General features: G+C 34.2%; 2 protein-coding genes across 4 annotated transcripts in view; one reads left to right on the forward strand and one right to left on the reverse strand.

Moving 5' to 3' along the window:
• The window catches only part of LOC119676873, a 23,339-nt gene extending 13,118 nt beyond the window's left edge, over nt 1-10,221 (reverse strand). The window contains exons 1-2 of the mRNA XM_038088131.1: nt 9,882-10,221; nt 5,060-9,791 (exon numbers count right to left, since the gene is read on the reverse strand). Coding sequence (XP_037944059.1) covers nt 5,060-9,791; nt 9,882-10,221 — 5,072 coding nt within the window. The remainder of the gene's footprint in view (nt 1-5,059; nt 9,792-9,881) is intronic.
• Nucleotides 10,222-12,115: 1,894 nt separating this feature from the next.
• LOC119678782 (dopamine receptor 2) lies at nt 12,116-23,948 on the forward strand. Of its 3 annotated transcripts, none has more exons than XM_038090836.1 (4): nt 12,116-13,470; nt 13,641-13,950; nt 14,289-14,370; nt 23,803-23,948. In XM_038090836.1, exons 1-4 carry the CDS (start codon nt 12,270-12,272, stop codon nt 23,836-23,838), a joined length of 1,629 nt encoding a protein of 542 aa, XP_037946764.1. In that variant the 5' UTR covers nt 12,116-12,269; the 3' UTR covers nt 23,839-23,948. The 3 variants fall into 3 exon arrangements, with proteins under 3 accessions (XP_037946764.1, XP_037946763.1, XP_037946761.1); XM_038090835.1 differs by lacking the exon at nt 23,803-23,948 and adding an exon at nt 16,934-17,223; XM_038090833.1 differs by lacking the exon at nt 23,803-23,948 and adding an exon at nt 14,838-15,316.
• Nucleotides 23,949-25,406: the final 1,458 nt, after the last annotated feature.

The following is a 25,406-nucleotide window of genomic DNA, read 5'->3' on the forward strand; positions in this document are numbered from 1 at the left end:
ATTCTACAGTAGTTTTCAGATAGTTTACAGTAGTTCTTAGTTTTTATGATAAACACGATTCTCAATAACATAAATGTATATATATGAGTTCAAGTGTATGTGCTTGTATTGTAAATTCTATTATTACTGTTTTTATGACTGGATTAATTCTAATAAGTGATGAGTTTATTCTTTATTACCCGTTCCGAATACTTTTTGTTTTGTTTAAAAAAAGTATTATATTTCCACCATCTATTACTCATATTAGCCATGTCAACTCAGCTAAAATCCAATTAAGAGCATTTCTTAGAACGCTTTCCTCTTAATCAGATCAGAATTTGTTGTCTTTCAAATACTCGAACAGCTTAACTAGTTTGAGTCTGTATCATGGTTACATACATCGTAGAAAGTCAGTGAATAAACCAAACAAAACATTAACTGGCTTTTATGTTCCCATAGACAAACTCCAAAGATACAAAGATAGTTAATATTGTGCTTTTGTGTGCAGTTAAGCCTTTAATTCACAAACTGTAATTGGCTGATATTAATCAAAGGAGTTGCAAAGTTCAGTTCAGGTTCATGTGTGGAATTCTGCGAACTTATTGCAAAAGTTTGCAGTGCTCAAGTGAGCAACTGCTCCGCTCGGACCGCAATAACAACTCCCACATAGATCCTCATAGTCATGGCCTTACATTAATTTAAACAATTGTTGATTTTATGTTTGTTGGTAAATCCTTCTGCACACTCTCGCCCGCACCACATAGAGCACCGAATACGAACTAAATGTTGGTAATTTTGTCGAAGAGGGTAAAGTTGGGAATTAAAAAGTTTTGCATTTAAGTGATTAAATTTTGCTTAGTGAAATTATTTCCAACATTCATGTGCATGTTTATTATGTTAATTAAAAATTTTACAATATTTATGATATTTTGAAAAGTTCTGTTGAATTTTGTTAAATTTAAAGTGAAATTTCGATGATTTAATTCTGTTGTATCTTCGTTGTGGTTGGCATAAATTAATTTGAATTTATGTGATTATGTGTGCTATTTTAAGGTCCATTTTGAAAGTAATCAGTGACCCATTAATAACATAGGCACATAAACATGGAGGGGGTGTCATTAACATGCAACTATATAAACACAGTCACATTTACATATTTAAATATAAAAGCGTGTTCTGTGGTAAATTCAAAGACAAAGGCAACATTACACGGATTTCAAGCCTGCACGTTTGCATGTCCACCTTTTAAAGTGATGGTGAAGCTATCATCATCATTATCATCGATCCCCTACGTGGCTCGTCCATGAAATATTCCACAAAATTACACAAAATAGTGACAACATTTTTAACATTTAAAGCTCAGTTACTTACCGTTCAAAGTACAATGTTCAATGTTTAACGTTTACCGTTCATTGCTCACTGTTCACTATTCACTGTTCAGTGTTCAGTGTTCACTGTTCACTATTCACTGTTTACTACCCACAGTGTACTGTGAATATGGGAAAATGTGTAAGTTTCGGAAATTAAAGTGTTAACAGGTTCAATTCTTAGCGGTTGTCAAGCTGTCAATCAAGGCATAACCGGAGGCTCAAGTCTTTTTACGACCCACACGAATTCCTGCATATCAATGAGATGTTTGTAATCAACTTAGCCAGAAGTGAACTATTAGTTATACTATGTAGCATAACACTACACAACACAACACATTGCAACATAACACGAAGCAGTATTGAATTACTAAGGATACCATGGAGAATAGTAACCTTAGCTCCGTGTGTAACCTTAAAATTTTTTTGTATGAGAACGCAACTTTGGCAGGATAATGTCGACCTTTGCAATCAGAGTATATGTCAGGAATTTTTTAAGTAAATTTTTGCTCTTCTTTTTTTGTCTTAAAGAAGAAGACATTTGCAAAGAATACAAAAAGCAGAAAGGAATTGTCTGCGTGCTGGCTTTGTGCAAATATTATTGTGGCACTGGCACATTTGGCTGCAGCTACGCAATCAAGCTTTATTAAAAATTCAAATATTCGGATTGTACATTAAATTAATCTTAGCAATGGAAAATGGAAGGCGAGCGGGAGAGGCGTCCGTTGACTGGATGTGTGCCAAGTTTTGCAGCAGAGTGCGGAAGTGCAAAACTACGATGTACAGTAGTATGTAAACAGATAAATATAATTAAGTTTCATTTAAGAAAATGTCTGACCGCAGCACAGCGCAACATTGAGATTTTTGGAATAGCGAACGGAGAATAATATCCTTGATGTTTTGGCGCCTAACTTAAAATATCAATGATTTGCGAACTTTAATTTTGCAGCCACATTTTCATTGTAATTTCAATTATGCAAGTAAGATTTATAGTCAAGTATGCTTAAATGCGTGGTAAAGTTTATGAACTACGTTTTATATGGCTCAATGCTTAAGGACAATGAATATTATCGTATTTTCATTGCTGGAAATCTAAAAATATTTTGTAATCCTTTATGGAACCCATGAAAATTTCGTTACTTAAATAAAAATCTTTCATTTGAAACAAAATTAATAGGTGAATTTGTAATTTATATATGGGTAGATAACTCTAGTCCTTAAATCTCTAAAAACCCATAAGAAATCACATTGAATCAGAAATTTTAAGTACAAGTTTTCAAATTAAGAATATTTGAAAACTAAATTATTTTCAGACACTAGAAGCAAAAGTTTTTAAAGCTACACAATGTATGAATTCAAAGAATGAAGCTACTACATACTAAATAACGAGTAATACACAATATTGAACACTGATATAACCTATTGAACTTGTAACAAAATAATTATTTTTGCGTTATCAAATAAAGTCTCACTGTGAGAATTTACCTTTCTTAAATTATATCGAAAAAATGAGTTTTGAGTAGATTTCAGCCATCGGTCCAATGAAGATATCAAGGACTGCTGGAAACTATATAAATACGCTTACAATTTAAAGAAGTAATAAATATGACAAATTAGCACATAATCAACTGGCCATAGTGGCAACAGAAATGTGGTTGGACTTGGTGAAGCGTTGACTGAGACTGTGAGAAGTCATGGTGACCGTGATTGTACATTGGATTCAGAAGGGAAATTATTTAGATTTTAATAAGTTGGAACGTAATTAATTGATAGGATTTGTGCTTAATGAATATAAGATAATTTTCAAAATTGAAACTTAAAATCATAAAGAATCGCAGCTTTTTATATATTAAAAAGTTAACTCCTCTAGAAAAACATCACCAAACTTATTATGAGTATGTAAAACGTCAGTTACTATGAAATAATATGAAATACATCAGCTTTGAACTTAACATGTAGGCAATTAAGTTACATTATCAGGAAAGTGGTTAATTAATTTTTTAACCTCTTTCAAAGAAATAAACTCCTAAGAACATTTTTGCTAGAACATACTGCTAGATATTAGAGGCGGTTCTAAGAAAATGTAATGTCAAACATTCGTTTGATACACTGGCAAGGCACTCACAATAATGACAGGAAAACTATTTATCCAGAAGAGTAACTGATGTTATCGGTGGCGGTTCCAACTTTCAACGAATATTATTTAATCCTTATAGTCGTGAATAATAAATAATTATAGTTACGTGGCGACGTGACAATGGTTTAATATGAAATTAATATGAAATTTTCCACAGCAGCAGACTAACAAATGAGTTTAAATGAATTTGTGAGATTTCAATTAGAATCCAAATGAAATTATTTCATATGAACACAATCAAAAGATAATGTATAGGAAAACAAGATTAAAGACGGTATTTTATTGCTGCCACCACTACTTAATGGAATCAACTTCCACTCTTAATTTGCACAATTTGCTGTTTAATAATTCAGCAAAATTTACATCATTTACGACAAACTGATTGGCTTCCTGATTCCTGCAACGGGCGGGCGCAGACGAAAGTATTCGCAATTAAACGAAAACAAGCAAACAGGCAAACAGGCAAACAAGGTTTAATGCTGAACTTTACTGAACGATTTCATACTTATGTACACATACTGACACTGATATCAGCCAACGAATACACATACACACACACACACACATGCATATATACATACACAAATACATAGATATAAATAGGCACACACTTATATAGTCGTTAATATTAAATGAAGCAAACAGAGCGTACATCAACTGGGTTGGCAGCACCTGTTGATGCTTTCATCATAGGACTCAGCGATGTGAAGAATAAACTCGAGGAGATTTTCTGCTTTGATTTGCACATTTGTCAACGCCAACAACTTGAGATATATTTTCATTAAGCTGCCATGACAGCTCAGAGTGCGGTGCAAGTGCCAAAGGTATAGGACGTTAAATTTTTAATGTTAATTTATATAATTTTGATGTTTAATGTTCTATTGGACACATTTCACTGTCGTGATTATTTCTGCTGTTAGGGTAGTGACGGCAAAAAAAATATAATATGAAAGTTGTCGCCATTTTAATTTAAACATATAATATCCAATTTTCAATTCAGACTTTTATAATAAAAAAAACTTTGTAAATTATAAGCGTTTTTATAATTGGGTTTTATGATCTTTATTTCAATTTCTTTAACACAATGTAAATTATAAACGTTTTTATAATTGGGTTTTGATTTCATTTAATTTATACAATTGAATTTATACAATTTCGGTTATTGATTGTTTAATCACTTTTTTATGTGTACCCGTGTGTTGACACGTTCGCGATCGAAAAACAAGAGACAGAATCAAACCAACGGAGTTTACTTGCAGCCCAAAAAATATAACAATAAAATTTGCTCATCTCGAGCGCAAAAAACAAAAGGCAATAAAACAAGACTTAGAACCGTTGGTTTGATTACATCTTATACAGGGTTAGTTAGATAAATTAATTAACCATATATTAACCATATAAAATATTATATATATATATGAATTATATAATATATTAATTATAATAATTTAATTATACAATATGATTTACAATAGATTAAAATATAATAAATTATAATATATAAATCATATAACACATCAATTAATAATTCTACAGATTCCTACAATATTAACAATTTGACTTTAACCGCTCTAACATCCCGCCCCCCTTGAAAGGATTTTCAATTGGTAATAGTGCGAGTTTGTGGATTGGACGGCGTATTACTCCTTTTGGGGTTTGCACATCAACAACACGAACCAAATTATCTGGACCCCTGATGCAATGCACGATTCGGCCCATCAACCAGCGTAGTGGAGGCATATTGTCTTCATGGATTAGAACCAGAGCCCCCTCGGTGATGTTAGATTGTTCTTCTGTCCATTTGGTGCGTATCTGCAGCTCATTCAGATAGTCTCTAGACCATCTGCGCCAGAAGTGATGTTTGACTGCGGTTATACGAGACCATTTATCAATTAATGAAGCAGCTTCATACTGAGGACTTGGTTCAGATAAAGTTTTGAGCGGCCCACCGATAAGAAAATGTGCTGGCGTTAGCGCTTCATAATCGCTCGGGTCACAAGAATGAGGTGTGATTGGTCGCGAATTTAAGATAGCTTCGATTTCAATCAGTGCTGTTCCAAGCTCCTCAAAGGTGAATCGAGTATTTGATAGTGTTCGATACAGATGGCCTTTCGCGCTTTTTACAGCCGCTTCCCATAGACCTCCAAAGTGAGGTGCTCGGGGCGGTATAAAATTGAAATTTATGAATTGGTTGCTGCAAAAGGTCTGCAGCATCACTTGATTAGACTTCTCGAAAAACATTCTTTTTAACTCTGCTAGTTTGTTGTTAGCCCCAACGAAGTTCGTGGCGTTGTCGCAATAGATGTTTGATGGTAACCCTCGTCTACCGATTAACCTTTTCAGTGCTGCAATAAATGCCTCCGTAGATAAGTCTGACACGGCTTCTAGATGAGCTGCCCTTGTAGACAAACAAACGAACACGGCTATATAGGTCTTATATGGAACCCGTCCCCGAATTCGGAGATACGTTAATATCGGACCGCAAAAATCTACCGCAGTACGCGCGAATGGACGGCTTGGAGTGAGGCGTTCGATTGGGAGATTACCCATCATTTGATTAAGTAGTTTGGGTTTATAACGCACGCAGTGAATACACGAGTGCACGACTCGGCATGCAATTTCTCGAATATTAATTATCCAGAAGTTTAGTCGAGTAAGGGCAATTAGTGCTTTTGCGCCTGCATGATAGTTGCACAAGTGTATATGCCGAACATAAAGTTCCACAAAATAACAGCCCTTCGGCAACAAAATAGGGTGACGTTGGCCTACTGAGATGTCACTCAGCTCGAGGCGACCTCCCACCTTTAGTAATTGATAACCGAATACATTGTCCAGGAAGGGATTTAGATGCTTTAATGTACCTTCGGCTGGGTTCCCTCGTTGTAGGCGTTGTATATCAATTTCGAAGAATTGCTGTTGGATGACCCAAATAATACAGTGCAATGCCTTTTGTAGCTGAATAGGTTGGAGGGTACATTCTCCGTTCTTCAATTTATTCTTGGTTACATGATAAAAACGCTGTACCTGCGCTATTACTCGTAGCATCTTAGTGTATGAACTATATCTTGACAATACCTGTAATACGTAGTTGTCTTCATTTGTGTTAACGAATACAACCTTTCGCGTCTCTTTATTGACTTCTTCCATATCCAGGTTGTGACATTTCAAATGCGGCCAGTATTTATCAGCGAGTAACAAAAATTCCGGCCCCGTAAACCAACAAGACTCTGATAATTGGCGGATGTTACAGCCGCGCGACACAACATCTGCCGGATTGGATTGGGTAGGAACGTGTCTCCATTGCCCATTTGCGGTAATATCTTGAATTTCTGCTACTCGATTGCCAACGAATGCAGACAGGGTTGATGAGTGCTGCTTCAACCAATGTAATACAATCTGTGAATCAGTCCAAAAAAACGTTTCACCCTTAAATTGCGCAAATATTGGTTGGACCTTCTGATACAGTTTGGCAAGAAGTAAGGCACCACAGAGTTCTAGTTTAGGTAGCGACTTCCGCTTTATAGGTGCCACACGGGATTTTGCAGTGAATAGCCTGACCGTCACCTTACCTGATGTGTTTTGTGATCGGAGAAATATACAGCAACCATATGCGCGTATTGAAGCGTCACAGAAACCGTGTACATCAACCTGTTGATAGTTTATGGATAGGCAGTACCTCGGCACCTTAACCGATGAAAGCGTTGTAAGATCTTGAATAAATGTTTTCCAAGCTGAGTGAAGATTTTGAGGGACTGACTCGTCCCAGTCCACACGCAAAAGCCACAATTCTTGCATCATAATTTTGGCTACGAGTATGATCGGTGCTAGTAATCCAAGCGGGTCGAATAATGAAGACGCAAGGGATAAGATGGTGCGTTTTGTTACAATATGACCTGGTTGTGCATTAAACGAAAATAGGAAAACATCTTGCATTTGGTGCCACTTGATGCCTAGAGCGCTGGTGACTGTATCTGTATCAAGATTCAAACTCTTTGTTGTAGTATCGCTGATGAAGTCATGATGGTTTGAATGCCATTTGTCAAGATCGAAGCAACCCTTCTGTAGAATGGCCGTTAACTGATGTCTGATATTGGTGAGTTGATCAATGGAATCTGCTCCACCTAAGAAGTCGTCGACAAAGAACGCTGATTTAATGAGTGCAGCGCCTATTGGGTATTGTGTTTCAAATTTGTCCGCCAAATACTGCAAACTCCTGGTTGCTAGGAAAGGTGCTGATGCAGTACCATAAGTGACTGTATTCAACTCGTAAGTACTAACAGGATCGGACTCCGTATCTCGCCAAAAAATATATTGGAATTTTCGATCTGGTTCATCTATCAGTATCTGTCGGTACATCTTAACAATGTCAGCCGTCAAGGCATATCGGTGCAAACGAAATTGAAGTAGCAACAAATATAACTCCGACTGAATTGTCGGGCCGACCAGTAGAATATCATTTAATGAACGTTGCGAAGTTGTTGAACATGACGCATCAAAAACCACCCTCAGCTTGGTCGAAGTGCTCGACGGTTTTAAAACACAATGATGAGGGATATAATAATGAGGTTCGTTGGTTTTCGGAGTCTCAACACGCGTCATGTGTCCGAGCTCTCGATATTGTTTCATGAATTCTTGATAGTCTTGCTTCAGTGCACGATTAGATGACAATCGCCGTTCTACAGAATAAAAACGGCGCAGGGCGATATTGTGTGTCAAACCAAGACAATCTGGTGAATCTTTGAATGGTAACCGAACGACAATTCTTCCCATCGCATTTTGGTGAACCGTTTCACGATATAATGACTCACACGCAACATGTGCTGGTGACCATGACTTTGAAGCCGATTGCACTTCCTCTATCTTCCACATCATTTCTAATTGATCGGAGACTGTATCTTCAACTGATAATAGGCATTTTGCTGCTGGTGATGCAAATGGCTGACCCTTGTACTTGCCAGATACAATCCATCCTAATAGTGTTTTTTGAAGTACTGGAAAATTTTCACCTAGTTTGATTTGACCGACAGACAAAATATCAAAGAAACTTTCAGCTCCAAGCAAGAGATCAACGCGCTTGGATTTAAAGAATTGCTCATCGGCGAGAGGTGTATTTGGTGGAACCTTCCACGACGATATATCGATTTCAGAACTTGGTTGATATGCGATGTGATTCATAATACCAAAGTTTAAAGCAAGTTCAAGATTTGAATGACGAGATTTGATTGATGTGAGCGTCTGATACTTTATGTTGGTCAACGAACTACCAATACTGGAAACATGCAACCGATGTTTATGTTTTGCTAAACTAAGCTTCTTTGAAAACTCCTCCGTTATGAAGTTGACCTGAGAGCATGAATCAAGCAAGGCTCTACCCACTTGATAACTTCCCGATGAATCCTTCACTAAAACCAATGCAGTAGCTAGAATTATTTGCTCGGCCGATGACATATTAAGATGGGAATGGCTGGCAACGTTGTCGTTGGGCATAGCAGCGTGTTCTGTGCGTCGTGATGATCCCGCGCTCTTAATATTCGTTGGCAATTGCGAATGATGCAAGAGAGTGTGATGTGGCTTTGCGCAAACCTTACATTTAAACGTTGATGTGCAATTAACCACATGATGGCGTGGCGATAAGCAGTTTATGCAGAGTTTTAGGCTCTTTACCTTTTCAAACCTTTGAACCACCTCCAGTGCCTTAAAACGATGACAATTCTGTATTAGGTGTTCATTGCTAGAACAAAATGAGCAAGAATTGCTGGATGTAGATGCAACAAATGCGTATTGTTTTGAGCGTCTGTTACTCTTGGAGTTAAGATTATTAGGTTTACGTTGTGATGATGACTGATTGCCGTTTTCACTGTCGAGTGATTCGAGAAACTGGCAATGCCTATCCAATAATTTTGAGCAATCTTCCCAACTAGGTAATGTGTCGAAGTTACGCGATTCATTCCATTTCCTACGTGTAATTGCGTCCGTTTTTTGCATGATTAGCGAGATAAGTAGAGCCTCACATATTTGTTTCTCTGTACCTAGCGAACAGAGTGAACCATACAAAGCGGATGCATTGTTTACCAGACTACGAAGTTGTTGGCTTGACTGACCCGATACTGCTGGTAGATCAAATAGTGTCGCGATATTTTCGGCGAAGATTAGGCTATTATTGTCATAGCGCGATTTAAGCCTATCCAGAGCCTTTGGATAGTTTTCATTCAAAATAGGAAATGCCTGTACTGTCTCTAGAGCTTGACCAGTAAGGCAGTTCAGTAAGTGATTAAATTTTTCAATATTTGTGAGGTATATTTCGCGATCTATGATTTGGAGAAACGAATTAATAAAATTGTTATAATCCGAGTACTTACCACTGAATGTAGGTAATTTTAACAGTGGTAATTTTTTACTTGAGGTGGGCATCATTGCTGTTACGTCTAGCACTGATGCATTGTGGACCTCTTCCTGCAGTTGAGACATGATTAATATTTTGGTGGAAACGTATAGGTCTTCTAATTCATCTCTAGCTGAGTCAGTTGCATCTAATTTCTCGATCAACGTCTGAAAAGCTAAGATTTGTTTAAAATATGATTCTAAAATACCTAGTCGACATTTCAGTTCTGGTTGTGAGAGCGAATTACTCTTTCCTTTGACGAACGCCTTGATTCTTGAAATACTCGCTTTCGTCGAGGCTCGCTGTTGTTTTAGTTCTGACAGTTCTGCCGTAGTGGTTGGCTCTGCCGTTGCCATTGAAACAGTTGTAGATACTTGAGAACAGCAAAGGATTTGACGAAGTCGAAAAGTCACAATAGCAACAGTGAGCTTTCCGAAATTGAACTGCTCTTACGGTGGTTGTTGTCAGACGCGACGTTGACGAACCCGCACACTTACTGATTGGAAGCAAATATTAACCAGTAATCAACAAGTAAGTTAACTTGTTGTTGTTGTTGTTGTAATTGTTCAGCGTGACCTTGATGCGGACACGAGGTTCTATTTGGCGCTTAGCAGAACCTAAGCCGAGAACCATAGAATGCACAATAGTACACACGTACGATAGTATATAGTATATATGTACAGATGTACGATATTATTAAAGTTAGCACACTTTAGATATATAACCGTTTAGGAGCAATACTCACACGAGCACATTATGGTTACAAATTAACCAAAAACAATAAAAGCGAAAGTATGTACAATCAACAAGTAAAGATAGCTTGTTGTTGTTATTTTAACTGTCGAGCACGACCTTGATGCGGACACGAGATTCTATTTTGAGGTTAGCGGACCTAAACCGAGAACCACCAATTGCACAAGAGTATATACGTACGATAGTACATATGTAATATATATATAGATGTACGATATATTATAATGGTTAGCACACGTTAGCTATATAGCTGGTTAGAAAAAGTATTCACACGCGCACATTAATGGTTACAAATTATCCAAAAACAATAAAAGCGAAAGTATGTACAATCAACAAGTAAAGATAGCTTGTTGTTGTTATTTTAAATGTCGAGCACGACCTTGATGCGGACACGAGGTTCTGATTTGAGGTTAGCGGACCTAAACCGAGAACCACCAATTGCACAAGAGTATATACGTACGATAGTACATAGGTAATATATATATAGATGTACGATATATTATAATGGTTAGCACACGTTAGCTATATAACTGGTTAGAAGAAATATTCACACGCGCACTTTAATGGTTACAAATTAACCAAAAACAATAAAAGCGAAAGTATGTACAATCAACAAGTAAAGGTATCTTGTTGTTGTAATGTCGAGCGCGATCTTGATGCGGACACGAGGTTCTGGTTTGAGGTTAGCGGACCTAAACCGAGAACCACCAATTGCACAATAGTATATACGTTCGACAGTCCACAGAATAGCCGTGTGGAAGAAATGCACACACGCGTACACTAATGATTACAAACTTAATAAGAAAAAATGATTACCACACGTGGGTAATATTTAGATTTTTTAACAAATTGGAGATTAATAACCACTATTAAAATTGCAAAAAGTCCTGTCACGGTCGCCAATGTAAATTATAAGCGTTTTTATAATTGGGTTTTATGATCTTTATTTCAATTTCTTTAACACAATGTAAATTATAAACGTTTTTATAATTGGGTTTTGATTTCATTTAATTTATACAATTGAATTTATACAATTTCGGTTATTGATTGTTTAATCACTTTTTTATGTGTACCCGTGTGTTGACACGTTCGCGATCGAAAAACAAGAGACAGAATCAAACCAACGGAGTTTACTTGCAGCCAAAAAATATAACAATAAAATTTGCTCATCTCGAGCGCAAAAAACAAAAGGCAATAAAACAAGACTTAGAACCGTTGGTTTGATTACATCTTATACAGGGTTAGTTAGATAAATTAATTAACCATATATTAACCATATAAAATATTATATATATATATGAATTATATAATATATTAATTATAATAATTTAATTATACAATATGATTTACAATAGATTAAAATATAATAAATTATAATATATAAATCATATAACACATCAATTAATAATTCTACAGAATCCTACAATATTAACAATTTGACTTTAACCGCTCTAACAAACTTCAATTGATTTTTTTTCCACAGATTATTTAAAAGTCTACAAAATTCACAGTAGCCGATTCATTTCTACAAAAAAATGTCTAATCGGGACCATGTCACATAATGGGTTTACGTTTTTGAAGGACAGATTTATGTTCGCAAAACTGTAATTGTAAAGCTGAACTGATTAACGATAACATATCTACAGATATAATGCTAGATGTAAATGGCTTAGTTAAAAATGCAAACAACTCATCAACTGAGAACTCAGTGTCGTATTGGCAATATGTTTCAGGACAGTTGCCACTACTCTCGCTGGAAGCACAACAGGTTGGTCCGTCCACGCAGCAGCTCACTCAGCACGTAACAGATGCGAAACAAGTCAATTATACACAAACACACCTACAGGCTGAACCGCCCCCACCATTTTACTCTAGCTTTAATATATCCGACGATCTTTTCGACTACTTCAACGGCTTCCTGGGCACCACAGAACAACAACAAAGCCATTTATCCACAAGCACGGAAATCACGACTACTACATACAATGTGACCACAACTCGAGAGCCCGATCTATCACATTTTCTTGAAGCGCTGCCGAATGACCGCGTGAGTTTGCTCTCCTTTCTCTTTCTATTTTCGTTTGCCACGGTATTTGGCAACTCCCTCGTCATATTGGCTGTCGTGAGAGAGCGTTATTTGCACACAGCTACGAATTATTTCATAACCAGCTTAGCAGTAGCTGATTGTTTGGTCGGGCTGGTGGTAATGCCGTTCTCCGCACTTTACGAAGTACTGGAGAATACTTGGTTTTTTGGAACTGACTGGTGTGATATATGGCGTTCGCTTGATGTACTCTTTTCGACTGCTTCGATATTGAATTTATGTGTTATCTCATTGGATCGATACTGGGCTATTACCGATCCATTTTCGTATCCTATGCGTATGACGGTTAAACGTGCGGCTGCGCTTATTTGTGCGGTGTGGGTATGTTCAAGTGCCATAAGTTTTCCAGCAATTGTTTGGTGGCGTGCAGCACGTGATGGCGAAATGCCTGCCTATAAGTGTACATTCACTGAACATCTCGGCTATTTAGTATTCTCATCAACCATATCATTCTATCTGCCTTTGCTCGTAATGGTTTTTACCTATTGTCGCATTTACCGTGCCGCAGTCATACAGACACGTTCGCTCAAAATTGGCACGAAACAAGTGTTGATGGCCTCCGGTGAACTTCAGCTCACATTACGCATACATCGTGGTGGTACAACACGAGAACCGTCAAATCAGCAATCTATGCATTGTGGTGGTTCCCTAGGTGGCGGTGGTTCGCAGCATCATACACACTCACACCATCATCCACATCATAATCACAGTGCGACAGGGACTACTACCTCAACTCCAGAGGAAAATGGTAAGTTCAGAGAGTATAATATTCTTCTAGTTTATTAAAAATTATAATCTAATTGAGTTCCAGTCTTAGTTCTTTTTTTCTTAGTTTTGAAAAAATTAAAAATCATAATAGTGGAATGGAGACTCTGTTGTTATTGCTTTTACATATTTTTTTTTAAATGTTCATTACAGATGAGGAACCATTATCCGCATTGCATAATAACGGCTTAGCGAGACATCGTCACATGGGTAAAAATTTCTCATTATCTCGTAAATTAGCGAAGTTCGCAAAAGAAAAGAAAGCAGCTAAGACACTTGGTATTGTTATGGGCGTGTTTATTGTGTGTTGGTTACCATTCTTTGTTTTTAATTTACTATCTGGGTTCTGTATGCAATGCATTGAGCACGAGGAAGTTGTGTCAGCGATTGTTACATGGTTGGGGTGGATAAATTCTTGTATGAATCCAGTAATTTACGCATGCTGGAGCAGAGATTTTAGGCGGTAAGTATATAATGTCATAATGTATAAAGGAGGCTTAACCTAATTAAACTTGAACTTATCTAAAGGGTTATTTATTTATCTTAATTTATCTGGAAGAACTAACGAAAGAATAAACAATTAAGTTATTAGACAATATTCACGAATTGTGACAATCAATAACTAAATATGATATATAGAATTATAAATTTTAGCAACAAAACGCACAGTAGGTAGTATAATATTTAAATTAGGGAATAAATCAAAATCATGCTAAATGACCTCATCTTTTATCAATCTAATAATGTGCATGCAATGTGCCGTTTACATGTTAATATTTTCCCTTTTCTCATGAATTTCAGAGCATTTGTGCGTTTGCTTTGCGTGTGTTGTCCTCGGAAAATACGTCGAAAATACCAGCCCACCATGCGCTCCAAGTCTCAGGTGAGTCAAGTTAAATTCATTTAATTATCTTAGACTGCTTTCCAAAATTCCAAAATTGAACATGCGAACTCACAAACAAGCATATACTAGCAAACATACATATCTCTACATGTCTCTATAGCCACTACAGAGTACCAACAGTTCCACACTTTGAAAAATCACCTTTTGTTTGAATTTTTGGTATTTTATTTACCTTAAAATAATGTTTAGTACTCAATTTAAACACAAACCTGGTGAAAAGCTAACGACTCAGTCGAACACATGGACACAAACAAACAAATAGACGTTGGTGCCCACGCAGGAGCATTTGGTATTTGGGAATATTTGGTACGATTTGATAAATTCGTGCCAGTAAACAGCTTATTTACCCTGAAAATGACTAAGTTATTGTAATTAATATTTTCTTAAATTATTTTAAAAAGCAAATAAGACACAAAACAAGCACCAAACCATACAATTTCTTACAGAGATTCGCCACACGAAGATGCTACTCCACCTGTTCGCTACACGGCATACAACACGTCAGACACAACTCCTGCGAACAAACTTACATTTAGTGTTAGTTCCAAAACTCATACCACACAGAATCAATCCAACAACTTTTCATCGTTGTTCTCCAGCTTCTCGTTCTACGGCGGTTGGTGTTGGGCATTGGGTGCTGACATGATGAATTTTTAGGTGAGATGATTCCAACTCAAAGGAGGAACTCATTAGCCGAAGGGAATTATTTCTATGTTAGAGCATGCAACATCCTTATAACAGGAATTTAATGAAAGCAACGTATTAAGCGCTGTTTAAGCCATTTCCTTTTTCATTGCATTTTTATCAAGTCCTTGCACATTGCGGCAGCGCTTCCGTCGATATGAAATTGATTTAGTTACCAGTGCAGGAGAGCACGTACGTTTTACAGCAATGCTATAAATCAGTGGTTGCAACAAGTGAACTCAATTGGCCTTAGCGTGCTTGCAACTTGCAACCAAGAAAATTGAATTCATAGCAAGAAAAGGATATTTTAAGGATGTTGTTGACGCTTTTCGATAAATGGTTTTTCTTATGTATTAAACAGCCTCGTTGGTTTATTCGTTTCACGTTACTTTTCCCTCAAAGGTATGTAAAACTTAGGTTCATTACTTCTTAGCCCAGTTTCTAGTTAAATGGGATTGTTTAATGTTCCCAAAGTTTTTAGAGTTGTTGCACTTTCCGTTGTGTTTGTAGCATTGTTACACATTCGTTATTGTTTTCTTATTTTGAATATAATGCACTCAAATTTTTCTTAAAATATATATTGGTTATAACCGATCCCTGTAAATATAGTTTATATAGTAAAAAATTAAAGGTTTCATGAAAGTAGAATTATAAAACCAACAAATTCATAATAGTACATATACATATGTACATAAAAGCAAACATATTAAAATTTTTCTAAAATGAATTTATTTTATTATATTTTATATATAAACAGTCGTAAGAAGCTATTTGTCTTAATTTAAAAATTTTAAAATTTAAAAAGAAGTCCTTTCATTAAGGAGTAGTATTCATAAGCCATAAATAAACGAATACGATTGCTAGCTCCAACAAAAATTGGTATCCTCAATATTGCACTTTTATGTTTAGCATTACTACGAGTTCTCCCAACAACTACTCCAAATACATGATTTTCCCCATATTATTATCATGTCACGATATTATCAATAATTAAACACTTAAGAATGAAGACTTATGCTTTAGCATAACAAACCGATGTAGCAACCTATTACATATAAATAATCTTCACTGTGGGTACCAAGTATGTAAAACATCGAATTACCCGAAATACGCTGCAGAATTGTGTTATTGAAATTGGTGTGTCCTTCTGCAAAGGACGCAGTACAATTGCGACTTCTGATATGCAAGTGAATTGAAAAAAATTAGGATTTTATAAGTAATATATTGAGAATATATAGAATTTATAAATAAATTTATATTTATTTATTCTAGATAAAAAATTTTAAATCATTTAAATCATTAAATCATGTTTCTTAATTTAAATAATATTTTGTGCTAATACTATGAAGAAAAAAATAGAGATAGATTATTAAGTATTGAAGTTATTTTAATTTTTATATTCAAACATCCTTAGTAAATAATCAAATATTATTCTTAGTTTCTGTATTCTTGTGATTCTTAAAATTACTCGTTTAAAAATGTAAATTGAATTCTGTTTCTAACTATATTTTCTATGACATTTCCGCACTCTATTATCCTTTGAACCTTTTTCCATTAACATGCGAATGCCTTAATGCTCTTAATTAAGCTAATATTTGTACAATTACCATAAAAATGTAAAATTGTTCTTTATTGAATATTTAAATCGGCGATTCCTTTGTAATTAAGGTACACCCTACACTTGCAAGCACAAACTCTAATACGTTGCTCAATAGTAAATAGACAACATATTGAACCCAATAACGGCACTGGCACACTACATATCCACATATCCACACGCACAAATACTCCAAGAGCACAGATACTTTTTTGTGATAAAATTTTGTATATATTTTTTTAAATTTTTTTAATGATGCAGTGTCATGTTGCTGCGGCTATGGTTGCAGCCTCAACTTCGTTTGGTTATTCATCTGTAAATCAATTCGAAGGCAATCGTTCTATTATGTGACGTCAACTAAGCAGTTGCAGCTCCAGTAGCGGATGTAGCAACTGCGGTCGCAATAGCGTTTATCAGCATCAGCATCACCATCATCATCATCATACACATCAGTTACAGCAGCAGCAACACCAACAACAGCAGCAACTGCGTGATCGCACATGTTGTCGGCGATGTCAAAGCTTTCATCGTCATCATCATCGTCAACGTCGCAGTGTTGTTAGTATACATCAAAGTAATGAATTAACAACAGCTATAGCAGTGAGTAAGACAAATAAATCAAATGTGGCACTAACACCGCCAGCAGCTAGGCCCTCTCTGCCAGCTATATCGGCTTCAGGTTCCACTTTAACAGTTGCTTCTGTACCACCAATACTAATGTTTGGAACAGGCTCCTCAAGTTCAATGAGTGCGGCCACAACGCCATCTGCGCCATTAACCAAACACTGCACTTTTGCGTTGACACCCACCACGATACCGACGATACCGACGACAACGGCAACAACGCCACCTCAAGGTTCCTTTTTGGCAATAGCACAAATAGCACAATTCGAATCAAATTTGCGTCAACCCATAAAGCAACTCTCGAAACCAAACGCCAGCACAGCAGCGTCAGCACCATCGCTCATCGAAGCTGCGGTTAAGCTGCATGGCACTGACGAACGAGATCATCGCCCCCTAGAAGTGCGTCAAAGCATACAAAGTCAAATTACAACAGTCGAGGACATGGACGAAGACAAATAAATAATTTTGCATTCCCATGTCGCCTTCGTTTTCATCACAGCAGCGCCAATGCGAACCAATTTTGCAAAAAATATAATAATTTTTCTAACATTTTTGAAATACTTTTTCCGCGTTTCCACTGACAATAAACATATTAGAGTAGAGTGACCAAAAATGCACTTCGATTACATCACATATTCAAATACTGTATCTATGCGCTGCAACAGCAAGTTCTAAGGAAATTATACAATATTTCACTTAAAGTTCAAATAAAATTTAGCAAACCGTTTTGGTCTCACAAGCAAAGTTAACTGCAAACCTAGGACCCTTCCTCAATCATAAGTGGCTTCCAATTAATGTAGTATCAAATGTATTGTACAATTTCTAATCTAAGTGTAGAAGTGAAAATCTAAAACAGAAACAGAACAAAATAATATTTAAGTGACTTTATTAATAATAATAATTTCAATTATTTTGTCTATATTTAATAAGCAAAAGTGTAAAATGTATAAAATTTGAATGTTGTGCTGCGTGTATTTGTGTAGAATTTTATCTTTAACTGAAGCAAAAACAAAATAGTTTTATTTAATCTTTTGATTCAATTTTATTTTTTTATTTATTTATTAGTTTTTTATTTATTGGGGCATGGCAGGGCAGGTCTAATAGCAACAGCAAAAATACTCAGTGTCAAAAATGTCAATCATACGCTACGTTGTACCTTTTGTTTTTGCGTATCTATGAAAGAATTAAGTGTGTGGTCCCTTTTTTATCAAACATCAGTTTTGACACTCAAAGCCTTGCTGAAACGTAAGCTTTGATGAAAAACATAAAAAAATCGTCTTTCAATTTTAGTTCCATGATCAATAAATAAAATCAATCATATTTAGTCTTCGTAGATGGTCGAAAAGTTTTTTGGGGTTTTAATACGACTTGAAAAAGACATCAAATAATGTAAAAAGACATCGGTTGATTTAAGGGAAAGGAAAAAAATGCACCAAGTAAGGTGAAGCAATGATGAAAAATTATTGTACTTCTATTTTGTTTTTTAGGCGTATATAAGAGTTTTCTTTACGATTACATGAATTCCGTGACACAGTTTCTAATATTCTAGATGACAACTGATTAGTCATCGTAACATATCAAATTGAGAGTGTTCTCTGCTGAAATGTCTGTTGAATGTTATCAGTTTAGATATTAAAATATTGCTCGCTTCATTAAAATTTTTAACAATTTTCCGTTTTAAAATTAAATTATCTGAAGCAATAAAATGGAACTCTTGTTTGACAACTGAGCATCACACGAGGTTCACTGGGTATACAATTAACTATTAAAAGATACCAAAATGCATTTTCGTTCAAATATCATTCAAATGAGTAAAGTTTATTCAAAATTAATTATTAAGAAATACAAACACTCCGTAGATCTTTTAAAACTATAAGTATCAGTGATATTAATCACACAGTGTGATTAATATTTTTCGGCATTGATTTAATAATATTCTTAATTATCTTTTAGCAGTCGCATTAATTGGCTGAGATGATAATTTTATTGTCGGATAATATGGTATTTCCTGTCACGTTTTAAATAGACAGTGAATAGACTTCCTCTGTATATGATTTTTCTCATGGACTTTGATTTTCGTGAACCATTTTCATAAGAAAAATGTGTTTCTATAGTCATTGAAGATTTGTCTAATTAGAATTTTAGCATAAATTTTTCTTTAACTCAGATATAAAACCTACTGTATAAGTCTGAAGTAAATAATTCGGCGGTAGCTAAGTTCATCTTCTAATTAACAGCAAAGGAAACTTTAGATAAATTGCGGGTTATAGACTTACATTAAAGCTTAAAATATCCAAATAATTGCGAATTACAAACAGTTTCTTCAGTGTTCAAAATATCTCCAGTCCATAAAAAGATTTGCTGGTTTTAGCCATATATATCATTGCAGTTGACCAAAACTCTTTACAATATCTGATTCTTTGATAACTTGGCCTAATTCTTTTTTTTATACAAACGAAAAACTTGTTTAGAATTTCATACTTCAATTGGATTATTATGACCAATGGTATACTGCAATGAATGAGAGATGTAATCCCTAGAAATTGTCTTTTAATATAAATCGAACACAGATCAAGGTTATTGATAAACTTTTCAGAGCTTCTTCAAAAACAGCATAACTCTTTTAAAAGTAAAAAAATGTTATTCCCAATTTGAATTATAGACTTTAGTGATATAAAAAATTTAAATGAATTATAATAAATTTATAAAATAATAAAATTTGTTTCCAAGCAATTAATTACTATTAGTTTCTGCTGGCCTGCAATATTGCCACCATTTTAAAGTAGATGTAGACAATAGACAATAGTTCCAAAAACTTTATTTAAAGTTGAAAGTTTTTAAACTGATTAAATATTAATTAGTTCTAAATATTTTTAGTATATGATAAAATTGAATTTTATTTAATTAAATTGTGTTAATTTTTTTGTAACTCACAGAGAAACAAAGGAACAAAAATGCAATCAAGCGCTTCACTTAAAGTGCATTAATTGAAAAAATTGTAAATTAAATTTAAAATAAAAATTAATAACGTGTACTGCAATATAAAAAGGAATTTAATTATATTTTTAAAATATTACATTCAACATTAGTAACAAAAAAACTAAAATGAAACTGGTAATTATTTTATGAAAAACTCATTATATGTATGTACTATATAGCGTAGAATGAAAAAAAAACAGTCAAAATTTCTAATTAATGTATACTAAAAGTAGCAAATATTAAATCAAATTAATTAAATTGAATTAAATAATATTAAATTAAATGAAAAGTATTCATAAATTTAGTAGCCTAATTAAGTGTGTAAATGTGTCATTAAACTACTGTGGACTTGTATCTGAACTCGTGGCAACTGACGAGTTCAAATACAAACAAAATATAATATAAGCATACTACTCGAAGACCTTCAACAATGTAGATACATACTGTCTACATAGTGACTCGTTTATTTCTTTATCAATTCTTAATTAAGTGTATTAATATTGATTTATTTAAAAATAAATTTATTTTTGTTGTTCGGTGTTAATCAACAAAAGCGTTCTTCTAGCGGCTCATTAGAATAACGCTTTTGTATCGCTTCGTATGTCTGCTTTAAGTAAAGCTGCCCGCCAAATTAGCAGCTTTGCTAGAATCACACATACGACTTTTTAAATCTCAGAAATGATAAAGCAAAAAATATTTAAAATATTTTTAAAATAATCTTATTTGCAGTCGTGCAGTTTTGTTTTGTCAATTCTTGGTACAAACTTTTTTAAATTTTCTTAACTTGGATACACAAACCTATCAAGTATCTGAGCTACTTATAATAATATTAAAAGATTCAAGTAATTGTAATCGAAAAATATTTGTAATAAATAAGAAACCAAAAAAAAAAACCGAAAACTTATTTATTGGAAGCATATTAATATTTAGGAAGTGTGGATTTATTTCACCATCATCAACAGTTAGCATTATAATTTGATTGGGGTTTGGACTCATCTTTAATCTATCTATCATTTTATACTTCGACTTAATTTTTCCAGTTTCTCACGCTGAAAGTTCTGATCGATAGTCTTTATCGATACAATTAACAGGATGAGTATCGTCCTCTGTATTTGGTATGTACTCGACAGGACAGGTCACATTCAGCGCGGGATAACTATTTTCGTATATATAATTTAAATATCTTACGCTATTCTCTTAATTTTTCAGTAACTCTTCATTACTTTCTAGTTACGATTTACACCAAAAATTCGGAGTAAAATCGTATATTCAAACATTTGCAACCATTTCTCATTAGTGTCTGTTATTGCTCAAATTTCAAGACTATAGGATGTAATCGTACGGCTTCTCATTAAAAGGTGAGATTTAAGATTTTATAAGATGCACAATATGCCTTTATTATGTAGTGTTAAATATAATTGCAATGTCTCATCTATAGTAGTGCCTGATAGTGTTGGCAATATTAGCTCAATGAAATTTGTATTGATTCCCAATGTGGCATATAGTACTGGAATTCGCTTTATAAAAATAACAAAAATTTATGAAATAGTTATTTGTGTACTACTACCGTATAATTTGTCTTTAAATAATGATCGATTAACTATAATAATTTATTTGAAGAGTATATTTTCATATGTGAAAGTTTTATATCAAGAATCCTACTTATATTAATTTATTAATATATTTTTGCTAATATTTGTTTGTGGAGGATATATGTACAAATATATAGGTAACTTAACTATGCAAAGAATTTAAAGAATCCTGACCCAAATTTTGTTTGAATAAATAAAACGAAAAAGAATTCTAATTTCACGTGAGTGATTTATTATGGAATAAGACATTTTAACTGAAGTTATTAAGTCTTCAACATAAACTAGTTAAAGTTTGGATACAATGTACGAGAAATTATTTATATATGTTTAATTGAATAATGTTGAGGTAATTTGTCTTCTTTTTGTGCTCACCATCGTTAGCTCATTACTCACTTTGCCGGTTTGACAGTTCATTAAGTTCATTTAGGATTTAGAACCGTCGTGAGTACTTTTGGAGTATACACATGATTACTGATGACTTTCTTATACAAACTATAAATCATCCCTATACTTAGCAAAGGGTATATCAGTTTAACACTGACCTGATAACCCTACTTCAGAAGTTTCGTATATTCATAACTACAAATTTATTTTACTAATATTTGTAACCAATATTTATTCAATTATTTGCGAGTACTTTGGGAATGTTGACATTTGTCGATTGGAAATATTTAATTCATGAAGTTGAAATATTGTAACATTTGAACTGAACTTTAGCAAGGAATTGTATTTTGGCCTTTCTGCATCTAAATATACAACTTTAATAGATTTTTTTAATCACGTATCTAAAGTACGTTTACATTTATTTGTAAATTTAGAGATATAAGTTTGCAATTGTGGGGAGGAAAATAAATATTTGCCACACCTACTCTATGACTGCTTGCCTTATATGGATCATATGATTACTTTTCTTTGATTTCACTTACTAAATGATCTTGTTGCAACTAGTTACTCAGTTTGTGATATATTGATATCATTAAAGGTAAGAAATAGTGTCCGGGACCACAATAAATGCGCTTATATCATTACATTGGATTTCATTCCTTTTGGATCGGATCTACTTGCGTAAATTATTGTAAGTTTGTGAATGCAATTTTAAAAGTTGGGTGCTAAAATGTAGAAAACACTTCGTTATTGATAAATATCGCAGCTTTTTAACCACAAAAATAAAAAAAACAGAATTATAAAAAATGATATATAAGTGCAACTGATTGACTGAGCATAGATATTAAATAATTGAACCATATATCCGCTGTCGTTACGAACCAATCCCATTTTAGCATCAATAAATACTCAATTAAAATTTCTTATTGACAGTGTTGTTTAACTCTTTTACTTACTTACCTGCTTAGCTTGCCAATATAGACGTGAAACGTCCATGGTCACGTCTAGTAGCCTCCACCAGCTTACTCGATTAATGGTTTGCTGCACTTCCCCCGTTTATTTTATTAACAAAGTTTTATATAAAATGTAGTAACATTATTAAGAATCGCATCGTCTTCCAATTTTGGGCATGACAGATCGAATATTTTGAGAGTTATTTAATTACAATACTGTAGGAATTGTTCAAAATGTCAAAATGCTATAATATTTCTTTAACTTTTTATCTAACAAATGTACCCGAAAATTTATGCACATCGTTTCACGTGTTCCTTGAAGAATTATAGGTCAGAATTATAGGCGTTGTCTTCTTCTAGGAATAATAATTTAGATTCTGAAGAGAATTTATTATATCAGTTTTCTTATAAAATTTATTGACTTAACTTGGCGTTTTTCCTAGGGGCGAAATTTTTCTTCTGTATGAGTATGGTTCATAAAATCAAGATTTACAACTTGCAAGTTCTCCATCATCTGCCAAGTCATTCATGCCTGCTAATTGCCTGACTCATATTTTTACCTTTTGTATTATATTTTTTTCCACTTATCTCGTTTCAGTGGTTAAAGTTTGTGGTTTCTGGCGATAAAAATTAGAAGAACGAACTGAATCCTTTTTGGACAAGCGAGGGAGGTGCGCAATGCCAAGAAGTACAAATATTGAAGCTGATACAATTGAAAGCGAAACAAAACGAAACAAAGTAAAATAAAACAAACAACTTGGTAAAATAACAATAACAAAAATAAAAATAAAAAAATAATAATGATAAAAAACAAAAATAAAAATAAATATAAATATAAATAAAAATATTGTGGTCATGAAAAAGAAAAATCATTTTAATTTTATTTGGTATCCCTTGACTCAGCAAATTAATTTAAAACCTTAATATTTTTAGTTATTCATATTTGTAAACATTTGTTTTTTTTTTTTCTTATATTTTTAGGTTATTATAAATTAAGTCACGTCAAAAAGGTATTCATAATCTCCCCCATCTAGCTCCAGTAATCGCTTTGACTGTTTGCTAATCATATTACAAAGAACAGCTGCAACTACATTGTTATGCCGTGACTCCTTCTACGAAGGATCAATGATTTGGCCCTATTCGAAAATAGCAAATTTTCATTTGAATGCGTTTTGTAAGTAGATCCACTGCCCCTGCCCCTGCCCCAGTGCTCCCACCGTTAAGCTGACATTTGTACAAGTTGTATCCTTTTTTATCGCTTATATTTTACAATATATTAGTTCATCATACATGTAGTTCAACCCACGTTTTGTACTCTTATTTAATATGCTAGCATCCCTTTAACGGCGTATCGATTGCAAATTTGCTCCATATCTGCTTCTGACCGTCAGGGGATAAATTCTTCAGCTGAAGCGTAAATTTAACTCTACGCAGCACACACTTCTTCGCACTATTCCGGATGCGTGCACAATTTCCAAACACAAAATACATACATATGTTATATAAACTCAACAATTTCTTTACACTGAACTGCCAAACTGAACTCCCTAACCACTAACCACTGTAGTGAGCCAGCGACGTAATGACATCAGTGGATTACTACACAGACACCAGTTTTCTTATTCGAATTCGCATTCGCATTCGCATTCACATTCACATTCCCATCCATATTCGACGCGACGCAACGCGTGCACAACTAAAGAAAGCCATGTAGGAAAATTCAACAACAACAACAACAACAACAGCAGCAGCAACACAACAATAATAACAACAACAACAAATTCCACAATTTTGTTGAATGCTAAACATAAAAAGTTTTGTTTTCATTTTCTGTCACTGCTAATGTTAATGCTACTGCTGTTGTTATTATTTTTATTATTGTTGTTGTTGTTATTGTTGCTTGTGTTATTGTATTTTACATGTGTGCAACAAACTCAATAGAAAGAACAACACGTAAATGTTCATCATCCTTGAAATGACCTTGATGATAACTTGGCATCATCACAATGCTCGGTAGCTACTAGCTACTTACTGAAAAATTACACATCATTTCTTTCACCAGAATTTCTTGCACTTGACTTGCACACATTTTGTCAGCAGTCCTTCAAGGGAAGAAAAGACAACAGCAATAGCAACAACAACAACAACAACAATTCTCACAACCAAAAAAAAAAAAACACCAACAACTAACAATGGCAACGA

The sequence above is a fragment of the Teleopsis dalmanni genome, chromosome 2 (genome assembly GCF_002237135.1).
Source record: "Teleopsis dalmanni isolate 2A chromosome 2, ASM223713v2, whole genome shotgun sequence".
In the NCBI taxonomy this organism is placed as follows: Eukaryota; Metazoa; Arthropoda; class Insecta; order Diptera; family Diopsidae; genus Teleopsis; species Teleopsis dalmanni.